The 26,524-nt window shown below is 40.2% G+C and overlaps 4 protein-coding genes across 5 annotated transcripts; all 4 read right to left on the minus strand.

The window, feature by feature from the left end:
- Positions 1-2,479: 2,479 nt before the first annotated feature.
- LOC127250293 (BTB/POZ domain-containing protein At1g21780-like) lies at positions 2,480-4,497 on the minus strand. The gene is made up of 4 exons (XM_051273486.1): positions 3,993-4,497; positions 3,696-3,841; positions 3,472-3,587; positions 2,480-3,384 (listed from the first exon to the last, which is right to left on the minus strand). The coding sequence occupies exons 1-4, from the start codon at positions 4,163-4,165 to the stop codon at positions 2,743-2,745; spliced, it is 1,077 nt and encodes a 358-aa protein (XP_051129443.1). The 5' UTR covers positions 4,166-4,497; the 3' UTR covers positions 2,480-2,742.
- A 1,623-nt stretch (positions 4,498-6,120) lies between these two features.
- On the minus strand, positions 6,121-8,052 carry LOC127250295 (uncharacterized). Of its 2 annotated transcripts, none has more exons than XR_007838659.1 (2): positions 7,069-8,052; positions 6,121-6,595 (listed from the first exon to the last, which is right to left on the minus strand). XR_007838659.1 is itself a non-coding variant. In XM_051273487.1 (2 exons), exons 1-2 carry the CDS (start codon positions 7,573-7,575, stop codon positions 6,273-6,275), a joined length of 624 nt encoding a protein of 207 aa, XP_051129444.1. In that variant the 5' UTR covers positions 7,576-7,902; the 3' UTR covers positions 6,121-6,272. The 2 variants fall into 2 exon arrangements, 1 of the variants encoding a protein (XP_051129444.1); XM_051273487.1 differs by having other exon boundaries at positions 7,275-7,902.
- A 302-nt stretch (positions 8,053-8,354) lies between these two features.
- On the minus strand, positions 8,355-10,489 carry LOC127250296 (gamma-glutamylcyclotransferase 2-3). Its single transcript, XM_051273488.1, has 8 exons — positions 10,235-10,489; positions 10,020-10,096; positions 9,720-9,773; positions 9,561-9,617; positions 9,407-9,447; positions 9,248-9,319; positions 9,092-9,171; positions 8,355-9,009 (listed from the first exon to the last, which is right to left on the minus strand). Exons 1-8 carry the CDS (start codon positions 10,341-10,343, stop codon positions 8,945-8,947), a joined length of 555 nt encoding a protein of 184 aa, XP_051129445.1. The 5' UTR covers positions 10,344-10,489; the 3' UTR covers positions 8,355-8,944.
- Positions 10,490-10,666: 177 nt separating this feature from the next.
- LOC127250292 (WAT1-related protein At1g44800-like) lies at positions 10,667-13,503 on the minus strand. Its single transcript, XM_051273485.1, has 7 exons — positions 13,031-13,503; positions 12,848-12,910; positions 12,627-12,743; positions 11,676-11,919; positions 11,420-11,578; positions 11,174-11,325; positions 10,667-11,101 (listed from the first exon to the last, which is right to left on the minus strand). Exons 1-7 carry the CDS (start codon positions 13,282-13,284, stop codon positions 10,885-10,887), a joined length of 1,206 nt encoding a protein of 401 aa, XP_051129442.1. The 5' UTR covers positions 13,285-13,503; the 3' UTR covers positions 10,667-10,884.
- Between the last annotated feature and the right edge of the window lie 13,021 nt (positions 13,504-26,524).

Consider the following 26,524-nt stretch of genomic DNA (forward strand, 5'->3'; position numbering starts at 1 on the left):
ATTTTTTGTTCGATTTAAAGTATCGGATTATGCTTACATTTTGTTAGAATGATTTTTGGTTGAAGTTATATATTATTTGATTTTTTGGTTGCTTTGCGTGGATATTTTGAGTAATATAAATTTTTGATTTTGCATTTTATTTTTAATGTAGAATAATAATGCCTGGGGAAAAGGGTAAGGCTAAGAGAGTTCGAATAGATGCAAGTTCTTCCGCAACTATTCCGAGGGTGGTGACGGAAGATGATGTCTTAAGTTTTGGTGAATTAAACACGCTAAATGATATGAAAGAATTAAGAGTAAATCATTTTCAAAGAGTAAACATATCGATTGGAATTTTTTGTCTATTTTGGGAATGAGGGAGGATGTAGAGGCTTTAGTTTTGGTTGGGGCGTGGGTTTTTTTTTTGGGATTGTAGAGCCGAGTTATAGAAATTTACTTTAGAGTTTATGTCAACTCTTGATTATGGATCGGTGAACTATAATTACGAAAAACCTAAGACTTTGACGTTTAGCTTACTGGAAAAGATGTTTTTGATATCACTGGCCGATTTTTCAGTGATAATGGGTTTATATTAACGAGATTTTGTGGAATCAGATGACTTCCAAGTCTTATCTATTCTTATGTCTATTCAATATGCCGTGTACTGGTCCCAAATTAGCACCGAAACAGCTTACAATTTTGCACGTTCTAAGGCATCGACTCTTTGGTACCTGCCACTACGGTATATACATTATATTCTAGCTCACTCACTTTCCGGTCGGGGCAAGAGCACTGGGGTAGTTTCAAATATTAATTTATGCTATCTTTGGAGTATGGTAGAGCGCCTGCTTATAAATTTTGGTTTTATGCTTGCTCGAATGATACATCAGGTCGAGGACGACCATTTGGGGAAAATCTCTCTTGGCCCGTATGTTACTCGACTCGCAAAGGGCCTTCGGCTTTAGAGAAAAGATTGATGATCCGATTTATGTTATGTAGCCTTGCGGATTTTGCACGCTATAGATGATGGGTATGGTTAAGAAGATGACAAGGGGAAGAGTAGATAGATATGTATTGCCTGATAGGGTTGATGGATCGGTAGATGGGGGTGATCAACTTTTCAGTGATCAGGGCGTGCCATCGGGTGATCAGCCGCACCGCATGGTTCAGGATACCATGCTCGACAAGTCAGCCATTGATGACTTACGCATGAATATGTATAGCCATATGGGCGATTTGCAGATGGAGGTGCATCGCCAGATAAACGGTATGCGGTTGGAAATGAGATCTTTATTTTCGCGTATTTTTCAGCATCTCTTCATTCCTGTTCCACCAAACGATAGCGCTCTTCATGCATCTACACCGGGACACGGCGATGTCACAATTGATATGCTTTGTTTATGGATCATCTAAGCAGAAACGAGGACGGGTAGCTTTCTATTTTTTTTCTTGTATTTTGTTTTTAGTATGTAATGATTTTTTTTTTTGTTTTAAATATGTATTATTCCTTAAAGTAATCTAAAGACTGTTGTTTAGATTATCCTTACTAATTTTAATTCAAACTTCAAATTTCAGTAATATTTAAGTTTTAATTAACTTTCTTAAATTCATTATACGAATTTAAATATATATATATTAAAATTTAATCTCTAGACAGAAAGATACATGCCTTTGATAAAATCTCACACGGCCGTGTAAAATACGAGGGAGATAACAAAATTAAATGACCTAACACGGCCGTGTGACAACACAACATGAGTACATGGTCATAAACCTATACCACGACCATGTGTACCACCATACCCGGCCGTGTTTCATCGCGGGAATTGACCGTTCAGATGAACATGGCCGTGTTCATGTAGACACACGGTCGTGTATGTACACAACCAGGAAACATGGCCGTTGGACTATTACACAGTCATGTTAAGTGAAACATGGCCATGTAGTGTGACTGGCGGATGCTGACTTGTAGGAATACGGGCGTGTAGGATAGTACACGGCCGTGTTCATTCCAGGTCATCCGCCACGTCAGCTTCGTTAAGTCCACGTCAATATTTTTTGTCGGTTGGTTGACGGTGGAACAAAAAATGATGAGTTTTGGTTATATTGTGACCAAAATTGATGAATTTTAGTTATATTGAGACAAAAATGATTTTTTTCCCAATAAAGACAATACAATGTCATACTTTAAAGGGTGAAAATGTAATTTTAAGTAGTCCTTTTTCATTTAATTTCTTTTTCCTTCCATTGAAATGTTAAAATTCTCCCAAGAATTCTGATTCCCAAATTTGGGTTCCATTCTGAATTCTTTGTGTTGAATATTGTCCACATTGCTAAATGTGTGGGAACTCCCCTAATATATATTAGGGGGTGAAGGTTCACTCCACCTATAATCAATTGGTTTTAGGTTGAATGCCCGGATCCCTTCTTAACACATCGGTTCTATCTTGAAAAACTTTCGGTGTTCGTTTTAAGAATCTGCATACAACGTGGTGCTTGAATTTGTGATCTGATTCGATTTCTTATTCAATCTACTACTACAACTACTACCGTACGTACACTTTCCGATGGTTCACAACGGCCAAAAAATCAACAGTGAACCTCAAGTCCAATTCAAACCTCCTTTAACAAGTTGAGCTTTAAGTATGCATAACAGCTCTAATTGCACTAACCACCAACCTTCCATCCCAAAAACTTTCCTTATTACACAGTATTAGTGAGGAGTGTTTGTACATATAACAATGCAATTGGAATTAATCATAATCATGTCGGTTTCCAAACTGCAAGCAATTCTTGGAACACCTCTACCACAAGTTGGGGATCAGCTTTCCTCAAGAAATCATTCATCCCATCTCTAGTATCGTAAATTTTGCCGAAATCAATCAGATACATCAAGCAGCCTTCCTTCAGCTTACTCAGCTGGTGCAGCCAAGCCTGCTGCAGCCGTTCCAGCACGTTCCCGGAGTTGATGTCTTCAACAAGGCTGTCGATGCAGGCATCCTTCAAGTCTCCCATATCGTACTTGTTTGCGGCGCCCAACAATGCCAACCGGTGCTTCCAGAATTCTTCCTTGTTCAGGGATCCATACAGGTAATGAAGAAGCGCAGAGCAGGACTCGCTCGTCATGTCTTGGATATCAATGGTGGAGGAGGACAATGACGACGATGACCATTCTCTATCATTTAGATCATCGGGCTCGAACATGCTGTGAAAAACAGGGGAGCTCGAAGAGATGATTGCTCTGTGGGCTTGCAGCTGCCCATCAGCAGTATTGATGGTAACATCTGTATGAATGGTTTCGTCGAGCATTCGAGAGAGGCATCTCAGGCTGGTTTGTGCTGCTCGATGCTGCATTGTGCCATTGCTATCGCCATTGCCGGGCCATATTGAACTTCTCTCTCCCCCCTGAGATGAGATTCAGATGAAGGATCTTATGGTAAGTATCATATGATCATGTTCTTAATTTTACAGAAACTGCTGTACAAAGCTCACATTCGGAGAGGAGATTTTAAGGTCCATAAACTCGACATCAATGACTAAACGAGCTTGGCCGTTCACTTCCACAGGGCAAGAGAAGTCATCTTTCGTTCGTAGGAGTCTCTCTTGAACTGCAACCAACGTATATATGGATATATATATATATATAGCAAAAATGCGATCGAATGAATCCTAAGATCAGGGACAAACAGCCAAGATTCAGTGGTGACTGATATTACCGGGGAAGACGAAGGATCTGTAATTGGAGCTGGGGATGGTGACACGTAAGACGAACCGGGCAACGGGCGGCTGCTCCTTGGAAACCCGGGACGGTTCGGGGAAAAGCCGGATGAATGTAGACCAGCTCCTCTCCACTAACAAGTGCCTAGGGTTTCATTGATTGAGATGGATAGATCATCGTCATCATCACGCAGGCAGGCAGGCAGGCAATGGCAGAGTACAGTACATTACAGTACAGACTGAAGAAATAACACATGCTTAATTAATTAATTCCCAGATAGGTATCGTGTGCATACCAATTCCATATCCCCATTTTGAAAAGATCGGATCTTTTGTAAGCAGTTGTTGGCCCGAAGCTCTCGATTTTCCACTGGGCATGTCTGGCAATGGTTTCCACCTTTGAATCGCCCATCTCTCCGCTGTGGGGCGATGATCGAAGGTTAACGGCTTTTGACTTCTGATAATCCATGGTTGTATATTTTCTGGATTATTTATTTATAACTATTACAGTCTCTGCAAATCCTGTCAAGTTTCAGTTTTTTCTTGGTAGATTAGAATGTCAATCGGCTGGATAGCTTAATTAGAGTACTGAGTGACCATTGAATGCTCTTATATTCCAACCAAATCTTGAATTTCTATGGCCCTTATTGGATCACCACCGAATTGGATTGTTCGACCTAGACTAGACATGTCCAAAACAGAGCCTGAAGGTTGCCTACACCAAAACCAGCCCATTAAGAGCAAATTTTTAGGGCAACTACAAACTAGGTCTTCAGATTTAGTCCATATGTCTAGAATTCATCAGTAATGAAATTAAGCCCAATTCAGATTTCAGAATCTACTAGACACGCTACTTGGTGACCTAAAATAGTTGAATTTCAGAAGATTGTGATGATTTCTATAGGTAGAATTTTGTGGGGGACATGTATATCCATCTAGTGATTCTGTTTGCAACTTGCAAAGGAATAGAGAGCATGATCATGTTTTGATGTTTAACCTAATTGTCCCTTTAATTTTAACCATCAAACTGACTTTGTGGATATACCATCACGATGAGAAAGAGAGAGGGATGGATAAACAACAAATAAATGGTGTAGAAAGGAAGCATGTGGGACTGATGGCAAAGAAAAGGTAAAGGAAGAAAAGGGTGATGCATGATAATCTTTATTCAGAAGCCTACATGTTTGCACATATTATTGAATTCCAGCTTTCGAATCAGGTATGGACTCTTGCAATGTGTTGTGACAAAACAATGTATGTGGCTTTTTTTTGGAGAACATCTTTTGACTTGATCCTTAACTACTGATGGAACAAAAACCAAATAAAGCTGCTGCCCTTTGTTATGTATGTTCTTGATTATGTAAGTGGATGAGATGGGAGGTGTCCCCCATTGCTGTCATTATTCCTTTTCATTGCCTAATTATTGAGTTTCTGCTTTATTCATCTTAGAAACTATGAATTATGCATACTTTTTATAGGAGACATGCTTATCATGCAGCTTAGATTTGAAAAATCGTAGGTGATTAGGTCTCTATCTTTTTCGATGCTGCATTAATTTCCTAAGCCAATAAATGGTTCCTCATTGATCCACTAGCTGGTTTTTCTAAATTAGTGTAGAACAGTGATTGTTCCTAATTTTCAGTTTATCGACTGGCAGGCAGAAATCCATAGCGTGGAAGTCTATTTTTGTTGTGATGTGGCTTCAAAATTTTAGTGGTCTTGCTTCTCTTATTGTTCAATCATTGTCAGATTCATGTTATTTTGTCAAGAGAAAAGGTTGCAACACATTTTGGTTCTTAGCTAGTGAGGCTGCATAGATTAGAAGTCGAAATGTAAGTGATTGAATAAGAACAAAACTGTAGTTTAGGACAGATGGGGAGTTTTTAGCAAACTAATAAATTGTTTGTTCGAATGAGTTGATAATGAGCTTTCCCTAATAACTGCGTATGGTGGTCCTGTTTTGATTTGTCCTATTGCTTAGCTAGAGAGAGCCAACAGAGGGAACACACTGCCCTACAAACTTCTTTGTTAGTATTGAATGATGCAAGTAAACTAACTCACGTAATAGCACTTTGCACATGGTTGCCATCCCTCAGTTTCCACTTGTGGGAATAAAGGACATAATTTATAATGCAAGAAAAGAAAACACATCGTTTGGACACCAGGAAAAACTCCCACACATTCTTGTTTCATGTCACAAACGTGTTTTAACTGAGTCGTATTATATTTTTGCTTGGAAGACGATAGAGGACAAGATTTTAGAGAAATTGTGTGGCCCTTGTGCTTCTTATGTTTCCTTGTGTGAGCACCGAAAGTTGGACTTATAGTTGTCTACTTGTTGAACACTCTTGATGTCACTGATAAATGGTTTGAATTTGATGAACACTCCTGATGTCACTGATTCTATGTTTTGAAATCCTCTGATTCGAACACAATATGATGTTTTCTTTTATATCACACATTTCTTCTTCATGTTTGGCCTAAAAATGAAATTCGATTTCATACTTAGGCACACAGTATACACACAAAATGGGGAGTTGCAAGAATAGCTCAAAGTCCTCTTCCTATTCACAGCCCTAGTGATCTTTACTTCTCTTCTTTGCGAGGGTCTTAACCCAACCATATTTAACCCTGGTTGCTTCCAGCTTTGTGCCCACATGGCAAACATTGCCTTTGCTGGACCTCTTTCGTCTGACAGCATGGAAGAGGTGGCCTATCCGTCTTCGCCACCTTGGCAAGACGCGTGGCTTTGCATGCTCAACGACACCCTTGGCATTCTTAGCAATGCCCCAACTTTTTCTCAAGGACATGTCACACTGCAGATCATGGGGCCTTTTTTTACTCTCCCTGCCCCATGAGGCAACACCATTGTCTTCAAATTTGATTGATATAAACGAGTCTGCATTTGCCAAATTTCTGAGTCATTATGTAATAAACTATTCCATATGATCAATAGTTCAATACTACATCTTTTTCGTTCTTGAGGAAAAACGTAAGCTTAGAGATACAATTATTTGTTGTACTCATGGCCTTAACCTTTTTAAAACTGTTGCTTTTGGACTCATTCTCCTACCAATTTATTTACAACCTTCTTAAGATTAGTTTAATCATTTACTGTACTGCTCAATAATATTCACTAACTCATCATCCCATATAACCTACAATACTAATCTACTATGTTTAGACAAGAGACTTTTGGGAATTTTGGAGTTTTGAAAATTTGAAAATAGTAAAATGTTAGTATTAAATGATAGTTTTTGAGAAAAAATATATATATATATATATTTGATATGATATTTTTAAAAAGTTAAATAGTGCTAAAGTCTTCAAAGTTGTTGCGTAAAAAATGAAGTCAGCAGTGAATTATCTTACCAAATAGTCATAATGAGACAGCTGAATTGTTCAGATAGAACAGGTTATTAGTCCCATCTTTATCATGCATTCATTGCTGTTTTCTATCTATCATCCATCATTGAATACTCTCTCATCCTTTACCACTTCCAGGAAAGAATTGAATGTATGTAGAATATTAGAGAGAGAAAAGAAAATAACGAAAAAGGTAAGAAAGAAAAACTGACCTTCTGGACTGCAGGTTGATGAACTCTGAAGATACACATCATGATGTTGATGATCATCATCAGGTTGATGTGGTTTGACATCGAGACGATTGAGCAAACTTGTTAGAGCCAAGATCTTTGGGATGGTTATAGGCGATTTTCTTGGCGATGCAGTAGTGTGTGATCGATGCAGGTTGGCTTGTTTGGATGCTAAAACTAAGAGCCTTTCATTCAAACAGAAAGCACAAACCCCTACAACCAATTCAGTGGGATGAAAGCAGCACAATGGCCTGTCATCTGATCTGCACTGCACCTCATTCATTCTTCACTTTCAAGAAGAAGAAGAAGAAGAAGGGGTGTAAACACAAGACAGATGAAATATATAAATGTATATATGTATGATGTAGGGGGGGAGGGGAGGGGTGTTGAAGGGCTTGAGAGGCTCCACGTGTGTTGTCTCATGGTCTCAACTCATTTTAAAAGGACTGGTGCTTTTACAGCACAGTTTGGATCATTTGTGGAAAGACAATACATATATGTGTATGTATGTATGTATATATTTGTTGTAATAGATGAATGAATGGTGAAGGGTTAACAGTGCAGTGCAGAACATGATTTTGTCGATACAATACAACTGGGAGATGAAATAGTGAATTTGTGTGTTGTATAAGGTTGGTTGGTTGGTTGGTTGGTCTCGTATATATGATTGAAATGTTTTTGATAGGAATGAATGATAAGAATAGAATGGTCCTATTGCAAATTCATGGTGATGTCCACTGATTAGTTGGTGTTTTTATTGTCCATCACCCACTTACATTATGAAATGAGAGATATTTGAACTGGTCAGGACCATCATATAGCCTTTGTGAGTTTGTTTCCTTGCACATGTCATCTTCATGATCTCAATACTCACTTCCATTTCTATATTCTTGGAATTGAAAATTAAATCTGACTTTTCCCAATTCACTCTTTGTAGCCCATTTATATTTAGAGAAAAGTTAGGGTATTGATTAAGGCTAATAAGCCCACCCATGTTTTTCAATAGTAGTGTTGGTTTGAGAGGTTTCTATTGGGAGAGAAGCTTTTTTCGACTCTGGCCAGTTTCCTTTTTATTTTTGTTTCAATTTTTATTTATGTTCTTTTAGCTTCTAGATCTAATGATATTATTTGTTTGTGAAACGAACCTGCCTCATTTTAACTTCTGCTTTGATTGTATTCAGCTTCTGTAATTTTGCAGTTTGTGCCAAGGTGGTGCTGTATTGAAGCTCGCCATACTCGGTGTCCATCATACAAGCAAAGCTGCTTTGATGATCCTCTGAAGATGTGCTTCGTTCTCGTGTATATATTTCAAAAAGGCATATGATAACATTGTTTATTTGAATAAATGTGGAAGGTACATACATATATGCATGCCATTTATACAAATGGTGACTTCTAAGATGCGGACTGTCGAATGAAATATCAAACCTTTCTCGTCTTTTTCATCTGTTTTAACCTCTCACCCACATTAAATTTGAAGGTAAAAGTAGTAGCAAGGTATTCAAATCCTAGGGGATTTTAGCTCCTCTCCCTTTCCTCGATAGTTTGACATTATTGTGTCTATTTGAGTGAGAGAAGAATTGGTACAAGAACGTCTTTTAAAAACAGGGCAATTGACAGACAGCAAGCGCCTCCCTGACCCGATTGATGGCTTATCCTCGCGAGATTATTTGCCTGACTTCATTTGCCAAATCGGAGACATGGTTGTCTTCACATCCTGGAGTCCAAAAATGACACAACATCTTAAGGTAAATGGAGAAATTGCAGCCTGGAGTTGTAATGATAAATGTCGGCATTACCTATTTGTTTGAGGGCATTTTCCAGTTTGAAGAGGTATTCCCTGTTTGGTCCTGAAGGACCAGTTGCCGCAGCTATTTGGCTGCATAATGGAAAGCATTCGACAATGAATCAGGCAAAGGTTCTTACAAAATATGCGTGGAAAAAAGAACACATACGCGGCAATTTCTTGGAGGGGGGCAGGTCCCAAATAGTTCACATTAAGCTTCTTGTCTGCAGATCCTATGTATCTGAAACATCGAGACAGAGACAGAGATAGAGATAGAGATAAAATGGCGACACAAGGAATGAACAATCGTCGTGTAATAAGAACTTACACCAAGACATTGGAGACAGCAGGTGTCGAAGAATCAGGGTCCTGAAAACATGTGTGCCATCACCAGCAGTTGGATGTATGAAATCTTTCTTGAATGATAAATGTGTGGAAATCCAACCAGAAAAGGAAGGACCAACAGACAGACAAATGCTTACAGTGAAGAAATCGACATAAACCTTCTTGTCATATTGCTTCTCCCTTACTTCAAGATGCTACACAAGAATTGCAATGCAGAGGAAAGATTTATTATTATTGTTCTTATTATTATTCTGTGTTGAAAGTAGTAGTACACCAAAGCGCAGATTATCAAGTACCTCTAGAGCAATGTGTTGATCTTCCTTGCTGGTTATTTTGTAAGCAGCACCCCACTTTTAGCCGTAGCCACAGACAAGACATGGAAGGAAATACGTGCAGTAAATATAATTCACAGATAGATGGAATATTAGGAAATGCATCACAATTAATACTCAGAGAATGGAATGTTTATTTGGTTTACTCATTCTAAGGAGTAAAGATAGATGAAGAAGAGAAGCATTTCATGGCAGGCAGAGCAAATGAATGAATCCTAAGCTATGGATGATATTAATTAGTTAAGATCTGAGAAACAAACTGACACATTTTTCCCCCTTGGCAGGCTCCAACGTGACTGTCCTGCCTGGAAATTCTGGAGTCCCTCGATGATCAGTGCTTCCTGCATATTCATTCATTCATGATTTGTGAGGAAAATGCATAATAATCGATGATCTTCCACTGCCTCAAAATCAAAATCATACATAAGGAAGGAAGGAAGGAAGGAAGGAATTGCAGAGAAACCGACTAAGTAACGAACCTTGGTAGAAGACACGGCGGTAGTCCTTGATGAAACCCACGACGCGTTCGTCGTGCGGAAACCCTGATTTCCAAATCAGCGACCCGTACCCGAATACCCACATCGCCATTTTTTTGCACTAGATTGATTGCTGACCCTACCCACTGTCTCAGTTGGTCTTCTCCGCCTCGCGCAGTGCAATTGAAATTGAAATCGAAAACGAAATCTCACTCACAGTGCTAAAACAATACATACATACAACACGACAGGAATATGACACGCAATGGAAAATGCTTTTCACCAATCCCTCTTGTTCTCGAGGAAATCGAATCGAATCAAAAGAAACACATGTCAGCAAGCAGGTGGGTAATTCAGTTGATTTATGATTAGCCATAGCCAGCCCATTTACGTTACTTTGGACTTGATACATTTTTATCCAGAATTATTCAAACCAAGCCCAATTCTTGGCCTCACCCCCTATCCTATCCTGGTAAGAAAATATGTCCCAAGTTTCCATCTTATATAAAGTATGTAAGCATTCATTTTGATTGAACATCAGATCAGATCAGATAAAGGGTATTATTGTAGCACATGCCACTGTTCAGTTATACAAGAAAGAGATTTATGAAGGAGGGAAGATTGGTAATCTGTTCTTCTAATTGTTCATCAAGTCAAGGGTCTTCCATCTGAAATGATTTCTTGTTAGATTTCTGAGTGAGTGGTTCAGGATTGCCCTCCATAGCCGGTTTGTCCACTACAGGCAGTTCTTGGGCTTTGTTGTTGTCTTCTTCTTCTTCTTCACATGAGAGCTTAGCGTTATTGTTGTCTTTGCACTTCCCCCAAACCACACAATACAGCCCACAAACTATAATGATTCCTCCAATTAAGCTGCATCAATTGTTTAACAAAACTGTAAAATCTGATAATGGTGTATGTATATATCTCTAGGTATATACGTACCTTCCGAGATGAAGTTGTTCCGACAAGACAATGGCTCCTAGGACAGCAGTGATGATCATTATGAGAGGGCTAAATGCCGTCACGAAAACAGGGCCTTGAACCCTGTTCACTACTCCCTGCAAGTAATACGCCATTCCTGAGCAGACAATGCCCTGCAATTCAATCACAAAAATGATATGATATGATCACCATTAGATATCATTCAGACAATTACAAGAGTTTTTGAAGTCATGTATGTGTACGGACAGAGTAAGTAGCTGCAAGCAGCCTTGAATCAAAGCCAATAGCCCAAGCACTCTTTCGTCTCTCCATGATCACCGCCACGACGGCGCCTTGGATCGTTCCGGTCAGGCATACTAACGACGTCAGAGACAGCTCCGCCGGATACTCCTTCAGGGTGTGATTCTGATCATCGATATGATATTCGTTCAAATCATTCATTCGGAGTTTGTACCATAAATAAATTAAATTTGGGTTGGTTCATTGATTAATAATTAATTACTTGCAAGATGAAGAAGGTGGACCAGCCGATGATACAGCTGAGGAAAATAAAGGTGCCGGGGAGCCAGTGTTGATTGGCGGCGGCGGAGACGGTGGCGCTGCGGTGGCCGCTGCCGTGGGAATACCAGAAGATGTCGATGATGGGGCCCTTGTAGAGTGTCATAAGCATTGCCCCACTCACTGTTATTAGTGTGCCAATCACCTTGGCGATGCTGTGCATCTTTTTCAAATTAACCTTTTCCAGCCTAATTAATTAATAGTACTATGATTCGTTATTAATCTCACCAAAACTAAAACAAATTAAATAAAAAGAAGCACGAAAAAAATGACATAGGATAAGATAATATGGATGCAAAGTAACTCATCAACCACTCAGTCTCAGTGTTTGATTAATGGTTTCCATTCAGATTCCAACATTACAAACTCTAAGAATCAATATATATAAAAGGTGTATTTGATTGGTGATTTTACAAAGATTTTATGATTTTTTTATTATTATTATTATTATTATTATTATTATTTTTTCAAACATTTCAAACCCCAACCAATCACACTTGACCCTGTTAGATAATATATGTATGACGTATATAGAGTGTATCTACTTTGTAATTTCTTTTAGTTTATTATTATTATTTGAATATTACTTATTCTATAAATAGATTATATTAAAAGAAAAAAAATCAATAAACAGAACCATCTTTTTGAATGATATATATACCCTCAAACTCAAGAAGTGAGAATCTGTGTTTCTAGGTATAACGGTCTTTAAAATAAAACGTGTATATTAAATCTATTATTGGATATATATATATATATAGTGGTACTATTTTTTTAATTAAAAACTATGAAAATATATAACAAAACAATTGAAAAATAAAATGAAAAAGGAGGAAACTTATATGGAGTAGTATTTAAATTAGATGAATAATAGTAAAATAAAGTAAGCAGGTACCTGAAAATGAGAGCCATTATGAAGGTGACAGCAGGAAGAACATTAGTCATAGCTGATGCAAAGGTTGCTGAGGTGTATTGCAGTCCAACACAGTACAGGTTCTGATCCAGCACTGGCCTAATTATATTTAATTAATTCGTATTATATCATAGTATAATTTAATATTCATCTTTAATTAGTATATATTCTTGATAAGCAATTACTAATCAAGTATGACATACTCCAAGAACCCAAGAACTGTAATCTTGAAGAAGATGGATTTTGTCATCTGGGGCCTCACTTTCCTGCATTAATTAATTAATTAATCAATTATTATAATCATATATATATAGTGATCATCATCAACAAATTAACTAACTGCATAGCATCATATATATGAAGAAAGAAGATAATTAATTACGTACTTTTCAAGAAAATAGGCGAAAGGGGCGATGACGATGGTGGCAACAGCGTGGCGATAGACGACGAAAATCCAATGGCTGAATCCACGGTTCAAAGAAACAAGGGTGATGATGAACATTCCAGCATACCCAAACTGCAGAGAGATCATTGCCACGTAAGGCTTCACTTTGTTGAAACCTGCTCGAATCGCCACCATTGATTCTCTTCCTCTTCCTCCTCCTCCTCCACTCGAACTAATAATCTTTGATTCATCCATCCAATTTTAATTCTGCCAATAATTCTCGATCAGCTATATATATATATATAGATATCGATATGATCTTAATTCTGCCAATTCTATCTCAACTATATATATAGTTAGAGACACACACACATCTATATATATTTATATATGGATAGATATTGAAGGATATTGGGTGTGGGATGAATAGGCTGGGCTAGGGGTGTGTGCCCCTTTTTTAAAACCCTAGAAATTTTAAAAAGCGGAAAAGGGGGAAGAAGGATCACATAGAAATGAAAAGAAAACCCTAACTATGGCGTTGGATATTAACGGGGACGATCACATCATCATGCATGCATCGTGGATATTGCTATGTCATGCCACTCAACTTTTTTCATTTTCTTTTAGTTTATAATTGTTGATGTATTTTTTCAATAATAAAAAAGTAAAATTCAAAAATAGAAAATTATCTTCGAATTTGATATAATTAGTGCATTAGGAATTTTTAAATACTGTACAGTACGAAAAATACACTGGAAAATAAAAGACTGAAAATTTAAATGATGATCCCCGAATCACTGATTTTGTTGTCGTTTGAAGATGATTGAAGATGCTCTGTCAGTTGCAGATCCCAATCCTTAAATATTATTCAGAAACGGTACTTGGAACCGTCGCCCAAACGATTACAACGCCTCCTCTCAACCGTCTGCTAACTCCTCTTTTGCTGACACATGCTCTCAACCGACCAAGCTATTACTCTCACTTGCTCTCCGCAGCATCCGATCTTCACACCAACCAACAATTCGCTCATCCAACTGCGGATCAACCGACTTGCCTATCCGACCACAAACCAACCGACTTGCAGACCATCCGACTTGTTGGTCCGACCGCAGACATTTCGACTTGTTGGTCCGACCGCCAACCTTCCGACTTGCAGACCATCCGACTTGTTGGTCCGACCGCAGACCTTCCGACTTGTTGGTCCGACCACAGACCTTCCGACTCATTGGTCTGACCGCAAACCTTCTGACTTGCAGACCATCCGACCCGCTGACCAACCGACCTGCGTATCATCCGACCTGTAGACTCTCCGACTTGCGGACCTTCCGATCCGCAGACCATCTGACCTTCCTATTTCCTCAAAAAATGCCTAGTTTACCCGATCGTCTTGAAATACCCCCTTAAAGAGTCTTAAAGACCCAATTACAAGCCCGCATCCCCTTCTAACTTGGACTTTTTAACCTAATTATAAATTTCATACGTAAGAATAATATATATATCCATTATATTATTCATACATGTATACAATAATTGGAATGTTTTTTTTTTTTTTTTTTATAACGTGGGAATCGCAGCCGCTATTCAACGAGGGCGTTCTGGATAAATTAATAGTCTTCAAACTAAGCTTGACAAGTTAGTATTAGATGAATCATGTGTGGCAGACAAATTTTGAACCGTCGGGATTTGGACCCATCACCTCACGGTCACAGGTCCATCCCCACACGAACGACCATTTTTTACGGACAATAAATTAGAAAATTGTTATGATCATGGGGTCGAGTCTCTCATAGGGGGAGATGAGGTGTTTAAGGTTGTGGTAGATATGGGAGAACAGGGAGAATAGGGAGAAGAGAGTGAAGTTGCGGTGGTGGATCGGTTGGATGGAGAATGGAGGATCTAGACTTGTGAAGTTGCACACAAATGGGTATAAGAGAATTCTATTAAGCATCTAATTGAGGCCTAGATTCTATGTTTTTATTATAAGGTACTGGGCTTAGACCCATTAGTACCAATTTAATTTTATATTGTAAAGGGTTTACACCCTTAGTACTAGTTTGATTTGTTTTGTTTGATTGGCCCAGCTGCTTGGCATGCTTAAGTATGTAGGGTTTTAGTATTTAAACCCTAAATATTACCTAATGAAATAACAAGAAATATTTCAAACTTTATCTTCAGTTCTCACTTTTAGCTTTTGCACAAAATATCGAAAATTAATTCTCCAGTTGGTTACACTTGGTAATCAGAGCCAGGTTGTTTCTGCAATGGCGGAAGGCACCAGATTCAAGGACCTGGTAGATGCACACAAAAAGCTGGAATTAGAAAATGAAACGAGGGCAGAGAATGAAATCAGAATACAAGAGCAATTGGACCAAATGCAAGCAAGAATAAATAGATCGCAAGCAGAAATAGCGAGATCGCTGGCAGATCTAATCAAATCCCAGGATGAATTCAGAGAATACGTACAAGGTATGTTCGAAAAGCTTTGCAGTTCTTCAACCACACCACATAAATCAACACAACACACAAATAGAGGGAAATATGTTATAGATGATACAAGCCAGTGGAATTCCATAATACATATAGATCTAAAACTGACCCAATGCGTGGTAATTATTCTGGAAGAACTAGATCTAGTATGGGCAGTCATTTATCTATACAAACAACTCCTAGAATGGAATTTCCCCGGTTTGATGGGACTAACGCTAGATCATGGATATTATGGTGCAACAACTATTTCCGGATGACTCAAGAGATGCTGGAAGACCAAAATATCATGTATGCATCCATGTTTTTTTATGGGAGAGCTACAATTTGGTATCAATCATTCATTAAACATAGGCCGCATGCAACATGGCAGCAATTCATACAAGCTCTTAGCTCTAGATTTGAATAACTAAAGATGAATCGGGTGATCGAGGATTTCAAACACTTGAGGTTTACAGGGAATTACACGGACTATGTGGATAAATTCGAAGAGCTACGAGACTATATGAATACCTTGAGACCCACCTATTTCGGAGGAATACTTCATTGCATGTTTCATTGGTGGGCTAACTCCCGAGCTCAAAGCTTCCGTGAGAATGATGAATCCTGTTAACCTGGAGCACGCGATTGAATTAGGCCGAAATCAGCATTAGACAATAGAAGCAATCACCGAGAGGTTAAAGGGGATGCAGAAGCCTTACCTGGCTGGTTTTCACTCATCCCCTGTTGGAAAACCTCAAGCTACAACTGCTCCTGCAAAGATAAATAATCTCAGACCGAACATCAAGTTATTATCTGCAGCCGAGATGGCAGCAAGGAGAGAGAAGGGCCTATGCTTCAATTGTGATAAGAGGTTTACCCCCGGCCATAAGTGCAAACATAGGATATATATTATGTTGAATGACGAATAAGAGAAGGTGTATCAGACAACAGTCCCAACAACACCAATACAACAGTTTGAAGAAGAAGAAATGGAAGAGGTTTAGATTTCACTTAATACTCTAAATAGAAGGGCTGGTAAGGGAACAATGAAATTCATGGGAAATTACCTTGGTCATTCACTTCAGATACTAATTGACACGGGAAGTTCTTTGAGCTTTATTAAGGAGTCCACCGCGGGGGTTCTTCAGCCCAAGACAGAGAAGATTCCAACTACCATTGTGGTGGTTGCAAATGGACAAAAGTTAGTAAGTGATAAAGCCACTTCTGACTTTAAATGGGAAATTCAAGGGAAGGAGTTCACTCACCCTTTGAGGCTTTTGCATATGGAGGGCTTCGACATGATTTTAGGCTGCGATTGGGTGGAAGCTCACTCCCCAATCAAGATCGACTACCAGAAAATGATTGTAACTACCAATATACAAGGTAAGAAGGTTAGATTGCATGCCAAGGGTAATCATTCAAGGTGTCACATGATCACACAACAATCCTTGTACAAGCTCTTGAGCTACCCTCGGGATCCTGAAGTAGAAGAGGTGTATCTGATAACTCCACCTGAAGCTTCCGTACCTGCTCATCCAGAGTTAGATCAGTTGTTAGAGGAATATAAAGATATCTCTCAAGAACCCATAGGCTTACCCCCAAGCTGTGGTGTTGAACACCATATTCAATTCAAGACTGGAAGCGAGCCACGGAGGCAACATCACTACAGGATTTCACATAACCAAAAAACTGAAGTTGAAAAAATAATTAAAGAACTGTTGGAGGCCGGGGTCATCAGGCACAACAAAAGTCCTTTTGCATCCCCTGTTTTGCTAGTTAAGAAGAAGGACGGCTCGTGGAGGTTATGTGTGGACTATCGGTATTTGAATAGTCTTACCATTAAGCACAATTATCCTATACCGGTTATAGATGAGTTGTTGGATGAGCTGTACGGATCCAAGATTTTCTCTAAAATCGACCTAAGGGCGGGATATTTTCAAATTTTGATGAATCCCGATCATACCTACCCGACTTCATTCAATACGCATCAAGGGCATTACGAGTTCAATCTTATGCCGTTTGGGCTATGCAATGCCCCGGCCATATTCCAGTTCTTGATGAATCAAGTATTTGAAGAACAACTCAGGAAATATGTTTGGTTTTCTTTGATGATATACTTATATACAGTAAGTCATGGAAGGAACATCTACAACATTTGGGAGTAGTCTTTGGGTTATTGCATGCTAATAACCTATTTGCTAAGAAAAGCAAGTGTCAATTTGGACAGTCAAGCGTGGAATATTTAGGACACGTGATATCAGGCCAAGCAGTAGCCACTGATCCTCATAAGATTTCTGCTATGGTGGATTGGCCGAGCCCTAAAACTATCAGAGAATTGTGGGGGTTTTTGGGCCTAACCGGTTACTACAGGAAGTTTGTGCGAGATTACGGTAAGTTAGCTAAACCACTTACTAATCTGCTAAGGAAAAATCAGTTTATTTGAAATGAAAGTGCAGAGATGGCATTTATGCAACTGAAGACAGCCATGGCTACAGCACCAGTTCTAGCATTACCCGACTTCTCTCAACCATTTGTGGTGGAAACTGATGCAATCAACAGCGGGTTAGGGGCTGTATTGATGCAGAATGGTAAGCCTATTGCTTTCATGAGTAAAGCACTTAGTGTGCGCAACCAGAATCTATCCATATATGAAAAAGAATTTATGGCAGTCCTTATGGCTATCCAAAGGTGGAAACACTACTTAGGAGGAAACAAGTTCATCATTAAAATAGATCAACAATCACTTAAATATCTGTTTGAGCAACGGCCGGTTTCACCATTGCAACATAAATGGATAAGCAAGTTGATGGGTTTTAATTTTGAAATCCATAATAAAAAGGGGGTTGAGAATAAAGCAGCTAATGCTTTATCTTGGGTTAACAGTTCAGATGTTCTGGCAATTTCCATCTTAATACCAGACTGGATTAAGGATGTTATTGCAAGCTATCAAGGGGATGAATTGGCTAATGCTATCATCAAGGCCAAGGAGACACTTGATCAATCTTACTCAAAGTATCAACTGGAGGAGGGATTGATAAGATACAAGGGAAGAGTTTATGTTGGGAGTTTGCACGTCTGTAGGGGCAAACTATTAAAAGAAATGCACTGTTCTTCCTATGGTGGGCACTCAGGTATACAGGGTACTTATATGCGATTGAAATCTGTTTTCTTCTGGCCTGGAATGAAAACAGAGGTTGAGGAACTAGTACGGAAATATGATATGTGCGCTTGAAACAAATCCGATTTGGCGGCCTATCCGGGTTTGCTACAACCCTTACCCACTCCCGACCAGCCATGGACCCATATTACTATGGATTTCATTGAAGGTCTACCAAAATCCCAGGGTAAAAATGTGATCTTGGTAGTGGTGGATAGGCTCACCAAATATGGCCACTTTATTGGGCTCACTCATTCTTTCGGCTCTCAAGATGTGGCGAGGGTATTCATTGATCAGGTGTATAAACTACACGGGCGACCCGCTAGTATGGTAACCAACAGAGATAAGATTTTTTACCAGTGGATTTTGGAAGGAACTATTCCGGCTATTAGGGGTGGTTTTGAATTTTTTGACTGCCTATCATCCCCAGAGTGACGGGCAGACAGAACGGGTTAACCAATGTATTGAAACTACCTTCGGTGTATGGTCTCAGATACTACCTAGACTGAACATTGGTACAATACTAACTACCATTATTCCTCCAAGATGACACATTTTCAGGATTTGTATGGATACAAACCACATTATCTGTCGGTCACCGCCTATTTGGACACTACAGAAGGGGGTGTGAAAGATTATTTACTGGACAGACACACAATAATGAGGACCCTTAAAGAAAACCTGCAGAGAGCCCAGAATCGTATGAAGATTCAGGCAGATCGTTCCAGATCTGAAAGAGAGTTTCAAGTGGGTGACTGGGTTTACCTCAAGCTTCAACCATTTCGCCAAAATTCAGTGGCTTTGAGGCGACACCTAAAGCTAAGCTCTAAATACTATAGACCTTATTAGATTTTAGAGAGAATAGGTGCGGTGGCCTACAAACTTGATTTACCGTCTGGTTCTCGCATTCACCCTACTTTCCACGTTTCCCTTTTGAAAAAGGCAGTGGAAGGGCATCCTATACCGAAGGATACCTTACCTGAAGTAGACGAAGATGGAATTTTTGTGCTGCAACTAGTGGGGGCTCTACAAAATAGAACCATAAAAAGAGGGAATTTAGAGGTGGATCAGGTTCTGGTTCAGTGGGGTGATGAAAATTCTGGGTTGAGTTCTTGGGAAGATAGTAAGTATATGCGGCGAGTCTATAAGGGGTTTGATCCTTGGGGACAAGGATCTTGTCAAGGAGGGGGAAATGTTATGATCATGTGGTCGAGTCTCTCATACGGGGGAGATGAGGTGTTTAAGGTTGTGGTAGATATGGGAGAATAGGGATAAGAGAGTGAAGTTGCGGTGGTGGATCGGTTGGATGGAGAATGGAGGATCTAGACTTGCGAAGTTGCACACAAATGGGTATAAGAGAATTGTATTAAGCATCTAATTGAGGCCTAGATTTTATGTTTTTATTATAAGGTAGTGGGCTTACACCCATCGGTACCAATTTAATTTTATATTGTAAAGGGCTTACACCCTTAGTACTAGTTTGATTTGTTTTGTTTGATTGGCCCAGCTGCTTGGCATGCTTAAGTATGTAGGGTTTTAGTATTTAAACCCTATATTACCTAATGAAATAACAAAAAATATTCCAAACTTTATCTTCAGTTCTCACTTTTAGCTTTTGCATAAAATATCAAAAATTAATTCTCCAGTTGGTTACAAAAATATAATGAGTCTATTGTTCCTGGCTTGATTTTATTTTCAATTTTAATTTTTTGAAGATTTTAATATCAAGACAATGTGAAGTGTAGAAACAAGAAAATGTGAAGTAAAGGTAAGAAAGTCTTATATAAGTAAGTCAAAAATTTAGTCGTAAACTTGGTGATATGTATTGCTTCAATAATAGGTTGGATGTGAAATGAATAAAATTCAATGTAAATAAATGTCAGATCTAGTTTATTCTTTTATTTTTTAGTTTTGTTTTATCTCTTTGTTTCTCTTAAAAATATTGTCTCAATATTTTTTTAGTAAAATTATCAAATTCTAAGTAAATAAATGTCATGGTTTATTCCATTTTAGTTTTGTTTTATCTCTTCATTTCTCTTAAAAATATCATCTCTAATATTTTTCTAAAAAATATCAAATTCAATAACAGTTATATCTAAGAAAATCTCAAATATTTTTCTAAAAAATATCAAATTCAATAACAGTTATATCTAAGTGTTGGATCCTAAAATTCAAAGGTTCCAAAATAGTTCGTCGATTTTTCGGTGTGGGTTCCGAAAATACTCCAAAGAGCCTGTCCGTCGTCGGATTTTGGGCAGCTCCTTCAGTGGAGCCTGCACGGCTTCGAGCCTAAGCGAGACTTCGAGCCTAAACGATCGATTTTGATGGATTTAAACTAAAATCTACTAAAACTCGGATAAATCTACTGGAAAGTGGATAAAAAAGCATGCAATTCGAATTAAAATGCATAAAACGAAACTAAAACATGAAAAGAAAATAGAGAAAAATATGAGTTCATCTTCTTGTGCCTGTGTGATGTATTTTTTCCTAGTTTTCCTCTTGTTGGCTTGTTCCATGGAGCTTTTTCACTAAAGTATGATGCATAAGCCCTCCACTAATGTTAAGTACGAAATTATTAACCCAGGGCTAACGGAAGTAGTTATCCCATGATCTGTGGAAACTGTTGTTTTCTATCTTGTGGAGGCAATCTTCCTCTGCTTTGTGGAAGCACCGCAGTCCAATGGAGGTAGTTGTTTTCAACCCAATGGAGACAACACTCTCTGAACTTATGGAAACATTGTTCCGGGATAGAGGCGTCATAGTCCAAGAAGTTGCTGCACTAAGGTCCATGGATGCTGCTGCTTTCGGCCCTGTGGAAGCACCACAATCCAATGGAAACTGTTGCCTTCGGCTCTATAGAGGCAGTAGTCTTTGGCTCCGAGGCTTAAAGCTCCATTGTTGTTGAGCGGCTCCGTGGCCAATGAGCTCTGGCTCCACTTTTATCTTTGAGCTCCTTCACGTTCAGGTGCTTTTGGACACATGTCCAACAATGCCCTCCTCAAAAGGGCTGGGCGATTGCTTCCATTGAGCCCATGTCCTTTTGCTTTGAGACGTTCACTTGAATCAGCTATGATCACTGATAACTCCAAATATGAGCATATTCTTAGCTTGACAAAACTGTGTATTACTTGAATTTCTGTATAAAACCATCATAATAACTTGTTAATGGCATACATTATTGATCTATATCGCTTGAAATGATATAGAGTTTGTTGTCGATATTATTAACGATTTTTGCCATTTTTAAGCGGTAGTCTAGTGCCAGAAAAGCTAAGGCATGCGCCACAAATTGTAGTCACCTCCGCTCGCAAGCGACCACTGCATCTCCAAAAACAAAAGACTAAGGCACAAGAGGCAAGCGGTAGCTTCCACAGCTCACAAGCGACAGTCTCTTCCGCTTGCAAGCGACAGCCCAGACACCCACCGCTGCAGAATGTCAGCAGATTTTTTACTAAGTGTTCCAACTGCAGTGATGCAGCCATTCGACATCCAGCCAACACAAGCGAGCCCAGCTGCACTGATGCCCTCCAGCTCTCCGGCAAGCGAGGAAGATCTGAGCCTTTGCAATTTAATGCAAGCGAAGCGGGTGCCCTGAGAGTTATGGCTAGCAACTGCTTCAACAGAATAACTACCATTAACCACCTAACTGCCTAGCGATTGGAACCGCCCAGCAACTACTTGCAACCGTCCCAATTCACCTACTATAAATAGAGCCAGATATCTCTATGTAAAATATACTTCGACTTTGGAGTATTTTAGCAATTAAATTCTACGCAATCTAGCTGTCTTCCTGTCCTTGAGAGCTCCAACCCTGTAAGGGAGTTCTCCACAGGAATGGCCAAGGGAGTAGGGATTTTCCTTCTCCCTTAGCCAAGTCTTTACCGTTTTCTTAGACTAGCTTACTGCTTCCAATTACAGCTTTATAGTTCTAGTTTTTTTCCAGCTTTAGTAGTAAGTAATGAAATATCATTCAGTTCTTCATCTACCTCTCTTCCACACTTTATTCGCACTTATATAAACTTTGAATTTAAAGAATTTCATTTCACTGGTTTAGAGCACGAGAAGAATTGATTATCACTTGTCTTTTGCCAAAAGCGTTTTCAAGGTAGTTCAATGTAGTTAAGTACGCGGGAGCCTTTTCGACCTACTTAACTACTGTTCTGAATTCAATTTTGATTAAAAAGAGGTAACAGAAAGGTAAAGCCACTAATGAGGCAAAAGTTGGGATAATTAATGGGACATAGATGGTGGTCTATTAGGTCACAGAAATTCTTAGTGACAGTAGGGTTTCTTTCTTATAATATTCCGATTCTGGGTGTCATTGAAGTCTTATTGTAAATCTCTTAAGGTCAAATTCCAGTGTTAAGGATTCTTTACATTTCAGTTTTTATATTTACATCATCCATTTCCATCGCTTCCGTAATATATATATCTTCGTTAACACACTTATACCACTCACTCATTACATCCAGGGAAATCTCACCCTCTGCTGCTTACATATATATACATATACACGTAGTGCCATCCGTTTATGTCCCGATCACTCGGTAACCGCCATTCATCCATGTCCCGCTCACTCGATTACCGCTTCCGCTCATGTCCCGTTCACTCGGTTACCGCTGGCACTTCATCACACGCCTCCGCTTCGCTCGCTTCCACTCACTCACTCCCTTACCGCTTTACATACCGCTTTTGATAGATTAGAAACTTGGATCCGCTCTACAGCGGATCCTTTACTGCAATTTTCGTCGCTTTTTCAAGATCTATACTTTTCAAAATTCATGACTTAAAATCCCTGTGTTCGACCTGGAAACTCACCAGTAAAAGAGTATAAACAATTTTGATAACTACTCCGGGTCTACAACCACAATTTTTTAATATCTGACCGTTTCTCTATAAACCTTCACTCACTGATTTTTTAATTCCCTGTGAAATTGCACAAACTATTACAATAGAAAAAATAGTCATCAGTCACTTCTGTCGACAAGGATCCTCTTTGGTCTTCACTTCTTGGACTTCATTTCCATCCCAAAACATCAATGTTTGATGGAGTGTCGAAGGCACACACTCGTATGCATGAATCCAATTCCGTCCCAAGAGAGCCGAATAGAATGGCCTACTATCAATCACCATGAAATTTGATGATATTCCTTTGTCTCCACCTGCACATTCAAAGTGATCATACCTGCCGGTTTGTAAGAATTTTCCAAAAAATCGGTAAGCCGTACCAATGTAGAATTCAAATCGTCACTAGTCTTTCCGAATTTCCGTAGGGTCTCAACTGGCAACTCATTCACAAAAGCTCCACTGTCCACCAGAACTTGGTCAAGCGAATAGCCATTCATCGAGACTCGAATGTGCAAAGGCTTGACATGTTGGTTTTGGCCAGGTGCGGGCCTCTTAAATTCTACCATCGTTGCCACAACATTCTGTTTGAAGATAGGCTCTTCGTCAACAACAACTTTCTCTAACTCTTGAACTTCTTCCGGAGGCTCCTTTACTTGCTTCATTTTTGAAAAAGACTCCACAGCTTGGTTCCTTAGCGGCTCCACAACCTGCTTTCTTTCTGAACGTGGCTCCACAACCTGCTTCCTTTCTAAAAGCGGCTCCAGAACTTGTTTCCTTAGCGGTTTCACTACCTGCTTTATTTCTTGAAGCGGCTTCACAACCCGTTTTTTCTCTGAAAGCAACTTCACAGCCTGCTTCTTTTCTGAAAGTGGCTCCACAACCTGCCTTCTCTCTGAAAGCAGTTTCACAACTTGCTTCCTTGGCAGCTCCATCACTTGCTTTCTTTCTGAAAGCGGCTCCATAGCCTGCTTCTTTTCTTAAAGCGGCTCCACAGCCTGCTTTTTCTCTGAAAGCGGCTCCACAGCCTGCTTCCTTGGCAGCTCCATGGCCTGCTTCATTGGCGGCTCCATGGCATGATTTCTTTCTGGAAACAGATCCACAGTCTGCTTCGTTGGCGCCTCCATGGCCTTCTTCCTTTTTGGAAGAGGTTCTACAACTTGCTTTCTTTCTGGAAGCGGCTCTATCGCCTACTTCTTTTTTGGAGGCAGCTCTACAACCTGCTTCTTTGGCAGCTCCATAGCTTGATTTCTTTCTGGAAGCGGCTCCATAGCCTGCTTTCTTTCTGGAAGCGGCTCCATAGCCTGCTTCTTTTTTTTAGGCGGCTACATGGCCTACTTCCTTGGCGGCTCCATGGCCTGATTTCTTTCTGGACGTGGCTCCACAACCTGCTTCCTTAGCAGCTCCATAGCCTGCTTCCTTAGCAGCTCTGCAGCCTGCCTTCTTTATGGAAGTGGCTCTATAGCCTGCTTCTTTTTTGGAGGCAGCTCCACAGCATGCTTCTTTGGCGGCTCCATAGCCTGATTTCTTTCTGGAAGCGGCTCCATAGCCTGCTTCGTTTTTGGAGGTGGCTCCATGACCTGCTTCCTTGGCGGCTCCATGGCTTTTGAAACCTCTGCCTCCGTAGACTCCTTTTCGACTGAAGCCTCCACAACCTCTGGAGTCTCTACCTCCACAAGCTCTGGAGCTTCTATGGCTTCTGAAACCTCTTCCTCCGCAGACTCCTTTTCAATTGGAGCCTCCACAGCCTCTGGAGTCTCTGCCTCCACAAGCTCTGGAGCTTCCATGGCTTCTGGAACCTCTGCCCTCGCATACTCATTTTCGACTGGAGCCTCCACAAGCTCTGGAGCTTCCATAGCTTCTGAAACCTCTGCCTCCGCAGACTCATTTTCAATTGGAGCCTCCACAAGCTCTGGAGCTTTCATGGCTTCTGGAACCTCTGCCTCCGCAAACTCCTTTTCAATTGGAGCCTCCACAACCTCTGGAGTCTCTGCCTCCACAACCTCTGGAGCTTCCATGGCTTATGGAACCTCTACCTTCGCAGACTCCTTTTCAATTAGAGCCTGCACAGCCTCTGGAGTCTCTGCCTCCACAAGCTCTGGAGCTTCCATGGCTTCTGGAACCTCTGCCTCCAAAGACTCTTTTTCAATTGGAGCCTCCAAAGCATCTGGAGTCTCTGCCAACACAAGCTCTGGAGCTTCCGTGGTTTCTGGAACCTCTGCCTCCGAAGACTCCATTTCAACTGGAGCCTCCACAGCCTCTGGAGTCTCAGCACTTACAGTTTTTTTTTTCGTATAGAGGTGAATTTTCGGCGCTCAAAGTGGCACTAAGCTTCTTTTCAAACCTTTTTTTTGAAAATGCCCTCCTTATACAATATGCGATGACATCAACGTCCATTAGAGGCTTGGCCTCCCGTTGATTTGGTTCAGTGGCTGCACTCCGGCTGCCTGCTGATGAAAGGTTGGCGGCTGAATCTCTGCGGCCTACCCTCCCTGCCCCTTTGTTTCGATGATCCTCTTCCATTGGAGATTAGCCACGTTCAGACCGTGACATCCCCATGCTGGCGTTGGCGCATTCCACATAGGTTGTCCGCTTAATCGCCCTGGCGGGATCATGCCAAATGTTGAAAATTTGCTTGCCCCTCGTGGAGGCTCAGCACTATTATCCAAAACTCCAAAGGCCAAGGGGTTCCAGCCCTCCGCAGCCTATTGGCTCCAGCGCTCCGCAGGCTGTTGCCAGCCTTCCACAAGCTATTGGCTCCAGCCATCCGCGGGCTGTTGGTTCCAACCTTTTGCAAACTGGTGGTTTCAGCCTTCCGCAGGCTGGTGGTTCCAGCCCTCTGCAGGCTATTGGCTCCAGCCATCCGCAGGTTGTTGGAACCAGCCTTCCGCAAACTGGTGGTACCAGCCCTTCGCAGGCTGTTGCTTCCAATTTCCTGCAAGCTGTTGGTTCCAGCCTGATCTTGTTTGCCCCGGCCCTAAGGCCTGAAGCATTGGATGTTCTGCAACAATTCCGTAGCTTTTTTTC

The sequence above is a fragment of the Andrographis paniculata genome, unplaced genomic scaffold (assembly GCF_009805555.1).
Source record: "Andrographis paniculata isolate CXL003 unplaced genomic scaffold, ASM980555v1 Contig37END, whole genome shotgun sequence".
NCBI classification, from domain to species: domain Eukaryota; kingdom Viridiplantae; phylum Streptophyta; class Magnoliopsida; order Lamiales; family Acanthaceae; genus Andrographis; species Andrographis paniculata.

Excerpts from the sequence above, each read along its gene's own strand:
- LOC127250296 (XM_051273488.1), bottom strand. The coding sequence starts at position 10,343 with ATGGCGATGTGGGTATTCGGGTACGGGTCGCTGATTTGGAAATCAGGG. Across the intron at positions 9,618-9,719 it reads ATCAACACATTGCTCTAGAG|CATCTTGAAGTAAGGGAGAA; the intron begins GTACTTGATAAT and ends ATTCTTGTGTAG. Across the intron at positions 9,448-9,560 it reads TTTATGTCGATTTCTTCACT|GACCCTGATTCTTCGACACC; the intron begins GTAAGCATTTGT and ends ACATGTTTTCAG.
- LOC127250293 (XM_051273486.1), bottom strand. The coding sequence starts at position 4,165 with ATGGATTATCAGAAGTCAAAAGCCGTTAACCTTCGATCATCGCCCCAC. Across the intron at positions 3,588-3,695 it reads CAGATCCTTCGTCTTCCCCG|TTCAAGAGAGACTCCTACGA; the intron begins GTAATATCAGTC and ends CGTTGGTTGCAG. Across the intron at positions 3,385-3,471 it reads TTAAAATCTCCTCTCCGAAT|GGGGGAGAGAGAAGTTCAAT; the intron begins GTGAGCTTTGTA and ends ATCTCATCTCAG.
- LOC127250295 (XM_051273487.1), bottom strand. The coding sequence starts at position 7,575 with ATGAATGAGGTGCAGTGCAGATCAGATGACAGGCCATTGTGCTGCTTT. Across the intron at positions 6,596-7,274 it reads ATCAACCTGCAGTCCAGAAG|ACTCGTTTATATCAATCAAA; the intron begins GTCAGTTTTTCT and ends TGGCAAATGCAG.
- LOC127250292 (XM_051273485.1), bottom strand. The coding sequence starts at position 13,284 with ATGGATGAATCAAAGATTATTAGTTCGAGTGGAGGAGGAGGAGGAAGA. Across the intron at positions 11,920-12,626 it reads ATAATGGCTCTCATTTTCAG|GCTGGAAAAGGTTAATTTGA; the intron begins GTACCTGCTTAC and ends TTAATTAATTAG. Across the intron at positions 11,579-11,675 it reads CCACCTTCTTCATCTTGCAA|AATCACACCCTGAAGGAGTA; the intron begins GTAATTAATTAT and ends ATCGATGATCAG.